This window comes from Oenanthe melanoleuca, chromosome Z (genome assembly GCF_029582105.1).
Source record: "Oenanthe melanoleuca isolate GR-GAL-2019-014 chromosome Z, OMel1.0, whole genome shotgun sequence".
Taxonomy (NCBI): domain Eukaryota; kingdom Metazoa; phylum Chordata; class Aves; order Passeriformes; family Muscicapidae; genus Oenanthe; species Oenanthe melanoleuca.
Window position 1 is genome coordinate 55907873 of NC_079362.1, and position 14044 is coordinate 55921916.

General features: G+C 38.4%; 1 protein-coding gene across 9 annotated transcripts in view; it reads left to right on the plus strand.

Moving 5' to 3' along the window:
* Positions 1 to 4346, plus strand: part of ERBIN (erbb2 interacting protein) — a 114427-nt gene extending 110081 nt beyond the window's left edge. For all 9 annotated transcript variants that reach the window (XM_056513371.1, XM_056513365.1, XM_056513368.1 and 6 more), the window contains one exon: positions 1441 to 4346. In XM_056513371.1, the coding sequence (XP_056369346.1) occupies positions 1441 to 1548 (108 nt within the window). In that variant the 3' untranslated portion in view covers positions 1549 to 4346. The remainder of the gene's footprint in view (positions 1 to 1440) is intronic.
* The last annotated feature ends 9698 nt before the right edge of the window (positions 4347 to 14044 follow it).

Below are 14044 nucleotides of genomic sequence, written 5' to 3' on the forward strand. Positions count from 1 at the left end.
AACTGTTGGCACATTTGTTACATATTTATAACATTGAACATACCTGAAAGATAATTTCTGTCATAATGGTTTATTCCTGTCTTTATAAATGCCATGCAGACAAATCAAATTCCTTAATGAAGCCTTTTTTTATGTTGGCACTGCTTGGGTTTTGCTTATTGTTTAATAAGGAATTCAGTTTGAAAAAGAGCTCAAAGACAAGTTGCGTTTCCATGCTTTTAGACAATCAGTCGCCATTTGATTTCTCATAACAAAGAGTATTTTTTTTATGTAACAGCACATTCTTTTCAGCTGTGATAATCTTTTCAGCAGTGATGATGTAATGACAGTCCCACTCTGTTTTGCTGCCACTCAGAATTCTGTGAATTTTTTTAATGAATGTCATCTCCTCCAAATTGCCTTTGCTTTGCTTGATTTTGCAATGTTCTCTGTAAAACATTTGATAGGCATGCGTATTATAATGCATGTCTAATACATGTGTCTAGTAAAAATATTCTACATGACTAGTTACTAGATAATTGAAAGTAAAAATTAAGACTAGGCTAGGATATCCAGTACAAATTATGATTTGCAAGGGTTGTTGCCACTTTTGCTGTATGAACGTCTACATAAATCTCTCTCTGCAACTCTAGGAAGATTTGAAAGCCTGTGGTCTTCTAACGGAGGATTCAGCTGGTAACAATAGCGAGTGTTCAGTGATGGGATAAGAACTGTAACTTTCAAAATGTCACAGCTAAGGCACAGAGAGCACATCCAGTTCTCTGTCACCACATAAGTAGCTCAATGAATGCACAGCTGGAAGCTGTAACAGTTTAAATGGACAAATTTGTCCTGCAACATTTTGCTGACCAGGTTGAGAATGATCTTGCACTAGTACACTCTGAGAAGCTGAGCCATAGCCATCTTTTCCCTGTCTTTTGTAGGCCACTTGGGCCTGTCTTTGTTTGCCAAGACAAACTTGTCCAAGAATAACAATATTGTTTAGAGGCACACGCAAATAGAAGTTGGGGATTATCTCTGAGTCTAACATAAAAAAAATGGCTCCTAGTGCCTTTTAAAGTTTTTGTCACAGGACTCAATAGTTTTAATTTATCACAGATGCCATTTCTAATATTCTGATACTTAAAATAGGATATGTAATTTGTAGTGTATTTGGGGGTTTTTGGTGTGGATGTATTATAGCTGATGAATTAGATGTCTGATGTTGATAATTTAAAGTTCAGTTTTCTTTTGGTTATTTGCAATATTCTTCCAAGGCTGATAAGGGAGCTTAGTTTTTTGTAAAATGCAGGTATAAATTCAAGTAATCTGCAGTGTTTTATTCTCTGCATTCATATAGAAACCTTAAAGGTTTAAATAAACTTACATGAAATAATGAAATATCTTTTACTAACGTGGAATAAAACACTGTAATTTTCAATTTCAAATATTTTTTTTTAGGCTAACGGATACAGCTTCATCAATATTGATCATGGACAAGCAGTATCGTTGCTAAAGACTTTTCAAAATGCAGTGGAACTCATCATTGTGCGAGAAGTTTCTTCATAGGTACCATGGATTGTGGGGATAAACCAACAGAATTCATTGAAGGACTATGGGGAAACTGAATATTTTGCATATTTTTATACATTAAAAGAACTCAAAAAGAATTATGATCAAAATTTGTACAGGAAATACTGAACTTGTGGTTAAAGGGGGAAAAAACCACTGTAGAGAACATACAGGAATTAATTTTGGAAATGTGTTATGGTGAATAAACTTGTTTTTAAGCATTATAGCAATCTAAGGATCACTCCTCCAAGAACAAACCTGTGTTGTTTTTTTGTACAGATGGTAGGTTTATTTTTGGATAATTCATACACATTACTAAACTTTGTGCAAGGCTTTGCGAAGCCTCAGTTGTAGCCAATGGACAGATGGCAGGGCTGTCTGTCCTGTAGCTGTTTATTGCCTTTATTTTTATTCACCAGATATTAATGTGTTACGCTGAACCACTTCTGTAGATACGAACGGGGATATGAAGTGTTGGCTTTGCTATGTGCACATTGTATAGATGAATGGGTAGATGGAAGGTGGTGCTGGTTGGACAGAATAAAGGTCAGGTGAAATAATTATCTGCTATCTAAATCTGGAATCAGGAGAGAAGAAAAAGTGTTTAGTTCTGGAGTGTACGTCTACCAATAGAAAATGCAATAAAAGCTTACGGTGTTTTTTTTTTTTTTAGGAAGACTGTAACTACAAATTTGTGATATTATACAGGATTTGTTCTTAATGTAGTCATTGAATATTCATTTGCCACATGTGCTTCATGTTTAGTTGTTTTCCTGCATACATAATTTTTTCAACTGTACTGTGGAATTGTGCCCAGAGATTTTTCTCTGCTATGGAAAACCCCAATTTTGTGGAAATGGTGATAATTTTATCTTTATAAAAAAGACTCCATTTTAAGCTGACAGATTTTAAAAATGAAACTGAAATGGCCAGTTTTTAAGATTGTTGCCTGTAATATAAATTTAAACATACACAAATTATGCAGGAAAGGCTATGAAAGACATCATGATTTTGTTTGGCCTTTGCACTGCCTTGTTAATCAAAAAGGAAACCATACGCATGGAGCTAGGTAACCAAAGCAAGTTTATGAAACTTGGAGCAGTGATGAAGAATGGCTGTGGTGCGATGGAGAGCAAAGGGAGGGTGTACTTAAAACCCACCAGTTCGTAATGAGGTTTCTTAAAGGGCTGTTCCTACAGGTAACATTAAATGTGAACTAGACACTTCAGAGTCATTAAAGGGTTTCTAATTACATTAATGTAATACTGATTTACCACAGGCTGCCTTTGTTCCTTATTACTGTATAAAAGGTTCAATTATGCTTCTATTAATTTTGTTTACCAGAAACATTATCTTTCTCCTTTGTATTTGAATAGAGACTGCATAGTCTGCAGTGATAATTCATACACGGTTGTTATGGACCAGGGAAAAGTGCCATAGAAGACCGATAACTGTTTTTAATCAGGGCTAATAATTAGCCTGTCATTGGAGCAATATTCAATTATTGCAGTTCATTTTTAATTATGTACAAGTTGGTAGTTTGAGACAGGTATAAGCGCTTTTTTCAACCCAAAAAGTAAATGCTTTTAATAAAGCTAGCAAAAACACCAGCTTCCTTTAGTTTTGGAACAATGAGCTGGAAGAGAAAGGAATTATTACATAGCTAGCAGTAATAAACAGGCAGTACTTTTTTAATAAGTAAACTCCAATATTATTGCACTTCTTTCAAAGATGTTAACTATTGCTTATTGTACTGTGTATAGTTCTAATAATTTTAATTGAAACCCTTTAACAACTCTTTGTATATTTTAATTCTTTTTAGTTGATTTTCAGTAATATTTACATAGAAAATGATTTTTTGGATATATTAGCAGAAATGTGCTGTATTTTGATAAAATTCACTTATTTTCTGTGTGCTGTTAATCTTAAAGAATGAGAAACATAGCTATATAATGGCAGGCTTCAGTGTTTAGTTGTTATTTAGTTTATATTTTTTTATTGAATATGCAAAATGTTCACATCACATGTTCATTACTTTTAATCATGTTATTTTTATCACACACTGCCTTTTAATGGGGATACATACAGACAAGTCCTAACTGACCTTGGTCTTCTATAAAACCTGTATCTTTGAGAAGGGAAAAGTCCAAAAAGCAGAACTGATTCTTTACTGATCTTGGACTGACTTTGTATACATTTTGCAGTACATTTAAATATATCACTGAGAAATTATACTGTATTGTATTTTGCTTTAATGGTAACAGAAGTTTTAAATGTTGTTGTGTCACTTAATTTTCAGATTTATGTATCACAGAAAAATTCTACCAAAAACTGTTTGGCTGGTAGAACTATATAAGTAGAGATTTATAGCAAGGAGTTTAGTACTTCTTGTGGAAATACTTGGCCAAAGCTTGTCTTCCGTCAGTTAGCAAATTAATTGTCTAATAAAACATGGATTATGCTGATTTTACTCACTAAATGTTTGAGTTTTCAGTGAATTGAAATGTGTTTGTTTTGTCAGTGTCAGTGTGTGAAGGTAAACATGTCAGACTAAATGATTTTGTGGGGAGTGGGAGAAAGGTGTCTCCTGAACTAGTCCAGCTAGGATTCAACAGGAGGAGAGACAATATCAGCACTTTTCATTTTGAATGCATTGTAAACTACATTTTGAATAGAATAAAATCCATCAGCAGCCTGAGTTACTCAGCATGGCAGTGAATTGATGCAAACTGTGTTAATTCTTTCTATTCTTAATAGTTCATTAAAGAATCAGTTCAACTGATGTAATGAAAAGATGAAGTCTCCCACGTATTTATTATGTAAATATTTTTTTAGTTTCTTTTTCGGATGAGTTTTAAAAAAGTGTAAATACTTCAAAGCATTCTATGAACACAGACATAGCAATAAGCAACACACAGAATCAAACATTCATTATTATTTTCCTTTTGTTTAGAAATATTCCCTTGTCAACAGCTATGTAATGTTTCTATTGATCAGCATTTACTCAACATTCCAAATTTTTGTATATAATAGGACTGTTTCTGAGGTAACACATGGAGAATAAACTAATGCTCTTTAAAGCTGTGTGAAATGGACTTATTTAAGTTTTACGAAATTCTCCATAACACTATTCTATTCATCTACAGTTTCTGTATACCTCAGCACTCAATCAGAGTACATTAGTAAAGTCCTATTTGTGTTCCTGCCCCTGTGCATCTCAGTGCCCATGGGTCTGTTCTAAGTGATTTCACTGCAAGACTGGGTTCTTCACAACAAATAAATGTTTTTGTGACTAATCCCGTGTGGTGGGTTGACCTTGCCTTGATGCCAGGTTCTCACCAAGCTGCTGTCTCACTCCCCTTCCCTAGCTGCACAGGAGAGAAAATAAGATGGAAAACAACTTGCAAGTTTAAATAAGGCAGTTTAGTAAAGCAAAAGAGAAAGTTTCCACACATACAAGCAAAAAGAAATTTTATTTTCTACTTATCAGTAAGTGATGTCCAGCCACTGAAGCAGGGCATCAGCATGGGTAGTGGTTGCTCTGGAAGGCAAACACTGTAAAAAAAAAAAAGCCCCACCTTCATCCTCTTCTTCTTAGCTTTTCTATCTGAACTGACATCATATGTATGAAACATACCACCCTTTGGTCTGTTTGGGTCAGCTGTCCTATTTGTGTCTCTATCCAAGATCTGCTCACCCCCAGACTATTGATGGGGGGCAGAGTGCTGGGAAGACAGCGCTGGTGCTGTGCAGTGCTGTACAGCAGAAGCCAAATACTAGTGTAACACCTCTAGCTACCAGTGCAAAGCACAGCACTGTGAGGGCTGCTGTAAGGAAAATTAACTTCATCTCAGCTGGACCCAATGCATCTCAGTCTTGCAATGAAATCAGACAGTGGCTTGTCACAAAGAGAGGACTTTAGTTGCAAATTTAGTAGTTTTGATAGACAGAGAGAGATGCCTAGGTCAATGAGTAGGGTTAAAATTAGGAGTATGCTGAAAGCTCTCTGAAAAGATGTAGAAGGATCATGTGGTAAGGAAATTAAACAGCTATGCACAAAATTTCACAGGAGAGCTAAATTTGGCTTTATATCCAGTTTTCTTGGAAATCACAAAATAATGTAGTAATACAAATTCTTTTGTCTTTTTTTTCCTTGTATATGTAGATATGATAAACCCCTCTCACTATGTTCTATTTCATCTATACAGGAAACTGATTCTCACTATTAACAGGTTATGGCCCTGATGACCCTGGAGTATTGGGCCTTTGTTGTTATTTAGGTTTTCTATATCTGCTCCCTACCTGGACATTATTTCATAACTCAACAGTTTACTTTTTCATCAAGCGTCTGAGAATACGGGATCTAACTTCTGTGTTTCTGCCTGAAGGCACTTCAGAAAGTGAATTTTTTTGTGTGGTATCCCTGCAGCCATGGATTATATTAAATTTTGGAATGTGTACAGAAGATTCTTTTACAGTGTCTATGAGACTGCCTAAAAACTGCAGCTCTGCTACAACACTAAAGCTGCACAACAAGTAGAAGCCTTACATGTAGTGCTGGAAGCCACCAGTTTCCAGCTATTGCCTTCCACTGGTATCCACCTGTGGTTTTGCAGCGACAGACTGCCCAGGTCTGCAGCTTGGGGTGCAGGGCTCTTGAAACTGTAGGGTCTGAGGAGGTCCTGTCTCTCTCCAGTCTGCACAGGTTGCTGACTTCCAAAATTTCTCTGCTTAGCAGCACAACTCTCCTACAGCAGAAAAGGTCCAGGGGGCCCTAGGTACTCCCTCTGATCCAAACAAGCCTCCTCCTAGCACCAGCTAAAGGGTGGGAGGATCACCCTCTCCAAGCAGAGGCAGCTGCAACAAAGGCTCCAGGCACCCTGCATCGAGAGCTGCTGCCCACTCTTGCTGCAAGCTGCCAGAGTGTCCCCAGGCCCGCAGCCCAGTGGCCCCAGGCCCTTGCCTTGTACCTGGCAGCAGCAGGTCTCCAAGTTTCTTGGAGGATTCCTAGGAGCTGACAGTCTCTTCCACTGCTTTCTGAAAGCCTCATTTCAAATACTGACAGCATCACTCTTCCTGGCAGTGTAGACTCTCTTCTCTGTGGCATTCCCTGATTTCCAGTTCTTTGCTCCCTTGAGTTTGCTTTTCCTGAATACTATCTGAGAGAATGTGACTTGTATTCTGCAATTCTAACTGTTCTGCGATTTTAACTGTTTGAACTATTGCTTTGTATTAGAGATAAGCATTAAGTATGGAAAAAGTAGCAGCTGTTTGGCTTAAAGAAAAAGATGAAGTGAGCACTAAATCCTGTATTTTAAACTACATCAAAAATGTTGTGCCTATCAAAAGTAATTTGCAAGTGTGAATAAATACTACTGATTTGTGAAAGATTCTGTTAACACATAGCTTGTAATACTTGAGTCAGGACACTTTCAGCCCCTCATATTTAGATCAATACCTAATTAAAAGCTTTAGTGGTGCTCTTAGAACACGCAGGAAAACATATGACAAGGCTGGTAAGGTCCCTGAGATGGCCAAGAAGAGTTCCTCTTCATGAAAAGTCATGTTGCAGAAATAACAAATCTTCTCTTCTGCATGTTTGAGACATTAGAGCACCAGGAATTAAATTTCTTATCACAGTAGTCTGCAACATCTATTTTTGCAGCTGCATAGCACAAGGGGGAGTGTGACTGTGCTGCATCCGTTTCATGAGGCATGGCTGGATGCTGCAAATGGCTGAAATGTTTATGCTTTAGTATTGCTCAAAGTAATAAAAAAAAAAACTGTGGCACAATATTCATTTTTGTCTGCCAGATGTGGAAATAATTTTTGGGGCAAACTTTTCATGGACTATCTTTTAACAGACAAAGTGGGAGTAGATGAACCAGATGCTCTCCATTCTCCTTCAACTGCTAATGTTGGTAATTTATGAAGGAAGCTTTAGAGAAAAAAAGCAACCAAAAAAACAAAAGCAAACAAACAAAAACCAAAAACAAAACAAACAACAAAAAAAACCAGACAAAAAAAAAATCAAAAAACCAAACCAAATACAAACAAAAAATGCCCAAAAAAACAGGAGTATGCACTGGCAAAACAGGATTTGTAAGTATCGTGCCACAGCTCCTAACATCAGTGTTTTAGCATATTTGATTTATTTTCATCTGCAAGAACTTCCATATAGAAATTCCATTACAATAGAATAATCAACAAATGGTTTTGAACATGGAGAAGGTATTTTTTCTGAGAACATTTCTGCTAAAAACTACTTCAGCTGAAACCTATGGCTTCACTATTGAGGCTTACTTATAAATATTGAAATAGATAGTAACAGCTGGTTAGCTGATATAATACTAAGTCCTGGAAAAATGAAAAAACCATATAAAATTTTCTTATTTGCTAACTGACATGAGCAATGAATGATGAAGTTGTAGTTGATGCATGCAAGGCTTAGAAACCATGCTGAAAACCTCCAAACATATGAAACATCTAAATAATTTTTTTTTGCTACATTTTAATTTTATGAAAACACACTGGGTGATCTTCCAACCCTGCAGTAAACAATGTGCAGTGTTACTTAATTGGAAATGTAGTTAATTTATTATAGATTTAATCATTATGGGCTTATATTTTAAGACATTTCAAGACACCAAGAATTTTTTTTTTAGTGTTACTATTTACCAAACTCACTTTGCTTTGTAATACTGCCTATTTTATGCCATTTTCAAAAAAAAAGTTTAAAGTAAAACATTAACATTTACCTGCACCAAGTTATACTCCAGTTTTCAAACTCCACAATTACAAAGATTCTATTATATTCTTATGCCAGAAAGAAAACTTCTGCCCTGCTCCTACAAAATGTGACTGAAAAGAAGAAATTCATCCAAGCAAATTCCAGAATTTTCTATCCGACACCATTGAATTAACTTGTTCATACAGGGCTTTTTAAGGTTTTAAAACATTTTCTCCTTATGCAGAATTACATGCTGTGATTCCCAGTAGGATAACTTCACAGCAGAGAAGAAAGATGCTTTCTTTCGCTCCAGTGGGCATCTACCCAAACAGTTCCAATTGCATGTCCTGCCAGAAAAACAGCACGTAGCAAATCTCCCAGTAGACACTCTATTGAATTAAAAAAAAAAAAAAATAAAAGAAAAAAGAAAAAAGAAAAAAAAGCAGCTGAGTCTGAGTTGTTACATTTCCCTTTCATTTCCCTATACATACATAGTCACACGTATGGGTACTAAAATTATATAAAACTATTTGTTTATCTACTGATATGTAGACTTTTATATAACTTTTAAAAAGGGATTTCTAAAATCCCCTTTTGAAGAAAAAATGCTTCTGTAATCCAAGAAGTGTTGTCTTTAGAACAGATACTAGATTTCATAAGTGGCTGTAGAAATTCTGCCCTGAAAGGTTACTGGATGAAGCATCTGTTTTCAGACTGAGATTCTCAAATCTCAACTGCTTTTCTGCATTTTCCCAGTCTCTCCGTGGTGGAAATACTCCTCCTTTGTTAATATGTGCTTGGAGATACAGAGTTAGCAACACCATCTCTGGTTGTCAGCTAACTCCCTCATCTTATTTTGAAGTAAGCTTAAAAATAATTATAAGTCAAGAAAAGCTATTACATTTTTGATACATCTGTCCTTATGGGGAGAAGAATGTCATTGTAAAACACACTTCCAGTGCTGCTAATGTGACTCTTCTAATAGATACTGCTGTGCTTAATACACAATCTTAAATTTATTCATGTGTTTGCTGTAAAACAGATAAAAAGCAGATGCAGAAATCTCACAGCTGTTTTGGATTACCAATGCTAACTTAAACAGCTGACTGCCATCCAGAGGCAGCAGGTTTAAACTGGTTTTAGCTGCTTACACTGATTATGTAGCATTCATCTGTTAATCTCATCATAGGCACGATTTTAAGATTTCTAGATAAACCTGATTTGGCAAAAACAATTACTACTCTAGAAATTTTATCTGGGAAAAATATTTTCAAAATTTTTCAGAGTAGGTTTATAAATTGGTTTTATATTTTTTCTTTAAATAATTTAATATAATTTTTGGGATTACTACATTTAAGAATTAAGAGTTTGTCTTCTGTAAGATGTTTTTCTGTTCTACACAAGTCTTCTTTAAAAAACTCCATAAATTATACTAAGGCATACATAAAAATGAGACAGTTACCTGATAAACCTGAAAGGTGTCACAACTCCCAGTCTTCTTCTTGTCCTTAGGATGTTTGAAAATGGCTGCCACAGGAATTTGCTCCATCACTTTCCCAGGGACTGAGATGGGTCTGACTGCCCTCTAATTTTACCAATGCTCTGTCCTGCCCATCTGGAATTTAGGGGTGACATTCCCCTTCCCAAACACTATGACTTTGAAAGATAATTAGAGGTGATTACACAGTACATTGGCTAGATTCCTCAATGCTTACAGAAACATCCCATCATGTCCTGTGACCTTGTGAATAAACAATTCCTTTAACCTGGTTCTCCTCAGCCATGGGTACATCTTTGCTCAAGCTTTCTTGTTAGTCTCAAGGGCTTCAGATTTCCAGAGGCAAGTTTTACCTGTGCTACAGGAGTGGTTGGACTTAAATTTCACTTCTCATAAATTGCTTATAAACTTAGAACTATTTTATTTTGATCAAATAATGGTTAGCACTGTGGTTAACATTCTTTTTGAAGTCTTTAAGGTTGTATTTAAAGAAAGCTGATGAAAGCTTCTTTCTTTTACCTCACTGTGATTTCAATTCCCTTCCCCTGCAGGCACAGAGAACACCACAGAGATGTCCATGTCTATCAGACCACCTACTGTCTGCTTAAAAGGTGACTTCTTGTAATGAAGTCTTCTTGTAATGAAATTTCTCCTGATCCTCTGAAACAGTTTTACTGTAACTTCCTTCTGAATTGCCAGTATTTTTCTACTGATACTTGCAATTGGCATTATCGGTAAATGCTTTTTAATCTTCATGAGAAGATCACAAAATACAGTCTTAGACAAAAGGTTATTAGTCACTCTTATTTAACGGCTTCACCATTTTACCATTTTTCTAGGCAACCTGGAATTTAAATTTACCTCCAAAACACCTACAGAATGTATTGTGTTTTGCTAGTTAACCTGACAAGCAAGGTGGACGTGAAAGAATTTATTTACTGAAGCTTTAGTTACATGCAAAAATACAGTTAATAACAAGTAAAAACAGGTGAGCAAAATTGAAAAGTAACTTGTAAACATATGAATTCACTTCAATCACAGCTAAAGTTTTCTCTAAACCTACAGCAATTTTTAAGTCTATTAGCCATTGATTAGAGAGATGGTGTTTGGGCACTACCCGTGCAACAATTCTCTTTCTGCATGTCTACTCTTTTTTATTTAATTTTTTTTCTTTCTCAATAGCTCTGAGGGGAGCAGCCTCTTAATATCTTTAAATTTTGCACGGTCTGACTAAAATAGTCATTCCTTCCAGCCTTTTAGTGGCAAAATGTGTGACCCAACACTTTCAGTGTTAGATTTTTCGGGCGTCTGGGATTGGCCTATTCTTCTTGAAACACAAATTCACTTATTTTCCATGCTAATTTTGTACTGTGGCAGGGACTCACAATTACAAAATTTAAACACTGTTTTCCTTGCTTTGTTTTCAGAAAGCAGACCACTAGCTCAGAATTTCCTACGTACTGGTATAGGCTTTACCTGAAGGAAGGTATCCCTAGTCAGTTCTGACATCACAAAGCTTTTCTTTGTGAATTTTAAGAGTTTTCATTTTTATTTTGGACCCTCCACTGAAAGATGCAAGGAGAAAAGATAAGAATATTCTTATCTTATAAAATATCTACATCTTCTGCTAACCATCTTTGGATAAGATATACTAATGAAAGCGTAATAAAACTTTTTGTAAGGTTCCTAAACATAGAATAATAATATCGGTATCATTTTCCACAATATATATCAAAATATCTATCAATTAAACTGACAGATATCAGTTAAACTTCTCTCAATTTAAGCTAATTATAAACTACCAGAATGGCTGGGAAAGAAAAGAAGGATTTAAGTCTTGTACTTTTGGAATATGGATTTCATTTAGAAAGATATAAATGCACTGGTAATAATTTTGAAATAAGTCTTACCTGAAACATATGCATAAGTGTATTTATATAAAATGCATCTCTGACAATTGCTTGAAATTACATTTTGTAATGTATTGAGCATCAATAAAAGAAGCACTGCCCAGGCTTATCTATGGAGATTCTGTAACAACTGACCTACTTGCTCAGGGAACTGTCACAAATTTGCAGTGTTTTTCAGCCTAGATAGCTTAAAAAATACTTCAGTCTCTTCTCAGTTCATGCTCGGGGAATGGGAAGTCTTACAAACTGGCACAAACCTTAAACCTTTCAGTGCCAGGATGCAGAGGTCCGTACCACCAGGAAAGACTGCAGTTTGACCCTTGGTAGTGGTAGCCCACGCGTGAAGTGCTCAGCCTCCTTTTCTCCAGCCAATGTAGTTGAGGAGAACTTGAACTACAACTGTAGGCGAGACCAATTTCATTGGGATAGAGTAGCAGTCAATTTTAACAGAACAATTTACAACCGGTTCTCTTACAAGCCTTTCCTGCTTAGAAATACAGCGTGTTCTAGGGTGATTAAACCGTCCCTTACTACCGTGGCCACCACGATTAAACGGCGACTAAACGGGAATCGCCCTGAAGGGCCCGAGGGCCGGCGGGGCCTCCCGGGCAACCCCTGGCCCCGCGCGCGTTAGGGGGGCCGCCACGCGCGCGCGAGGGCGAGCGGCAGGGGCGGTGCCTCCCCGCCCGCGCCTCTTCCTGGGCGGGGCCCGGGCCTCGCGCCGGCGCCGCCCTTCGCACGGCGGCCCGGCCGGCTCCATCTGAGGTGGCTCCTGGGGAAGCGGCTCCTGGGGAAACCAGCGATCTCCACACCGCAGGCGGGCCAGAGGCCCCGCCGGCAGGGGCCGCCCGTCCTTCCGATAACTCTTCTGGGAGCAGTCGAGTGCTAGAGCGCTTGCCCGCGGGGCCGCTCCGGCCGGTGGCGCGCGCCCCTCTCGGTGGGCGGGCCCGCGCCCCCGGGTGCGCGCGGTAAGGCTGGGCAGGCGTCGCCATGATGAACAGCGGCGGGATCGGGGTCCCGTTGGGCTTCCCCCTGGGCCCCACGTCCGTCATCCAGGTCACCAACCTCTCCTCGGCCGTGACCAGCGAGCAGATGCGGACGCTCTTCGGCTTCCTGGGAGATATCGAAGAGCTGCGTCTCTATCCCCCGGAGTAAGTGGGGCCCATGCCGCCTTCCGCAGCGACGGAGACTAGGGATGAGGGAGAGGCGCGGAGGGGCCGGGGGTGGCGGGAAGGGCAGGAGGGCAGACGCGCCATTTTGAGTGCGGGCGTCACGTGGTCCCTGCCCTTTGTATGGCCGGAGCGGCGGTGAAGGAGCTGCGCCCGCACTTAAGATGGCGGCGCCGGCCGTTTTCCCCCTTTACTAAAAACCCGCTTTCTGTGGCCTGTCTCTCTCCTGGCCCACGCTAACTGCAGGCGAGCTAGACCGGGGAGTTCCAGGCCTGTTCTCGCTCTACTGCCTTTATTGTTTTACTTTTTTTTTTTCCTTCTTTTGGAAGGGCTCCTAGAAGGGGCCGTTCGAACAGATGCCAAAGTAGCTGAGGTTTTTCAGAGGAAAAGAACCTGCCCTGCCTTGTGCTCGTAGTTGCCCCCAATGAAACTTGTACAGTAAATTAATGACGGGCGTCACATCTCTGCCTAAATTATAGCGGTTCGCGTGGTGTCAGCGGCGTGCGAAGGTTGCGCTCAGGAGGGAGATAAAGGGCCTTGCAAAATATCAGTGTTGCCTCTCCCATGAAGGCGATGATCAGCAGAAAAGGGGAGGAAATGAAAATTTTTTTTTCTCTTAAGGCAGCAGTTTTACTGGGAAGCTAATAACAAATGTGTCTTGTCAAACCTTGTATTTTCTCAGAAAAATCGGAATAGTGGAAAGGAGAGGGCGTTATTAGCACCTCAGTACATGAATTTTGATACAAAAATGCTCAGGCTAACAAAACTTCGATTTGCAAAAGGGAATAGCCCGGAAGTTGGCGTTTATCAGTTTTTATGTTACGTCTGGCTATGCTTGGATACGAACCATTCAGAAAAAAAGAAATATTTAATATATAAAATATGCTTAAAGTAAGATATGCCTTACTCAAAGCTATATGGTGGATTTTTTTACAGTTTTTTCGGGCTTTGTCCTGGACTTGTTCCATGGTTGATTTTTTATATTTTGGGTTTTATCGTAACTGAATGTATTTTTTTGTTACAGCTGTTGTTCTTGTCTTCCATTAGGTTATATAACAGCTTTTAAGGGACATGGAGACTTTCTTGATATTGGTGCACAAATAATGGTTGTGCCAATGTGTACAATTTTGCCAGGGTGTATATACACAGAAAATTCTAAAATCCAGTACCACAGTAAAGAATAATT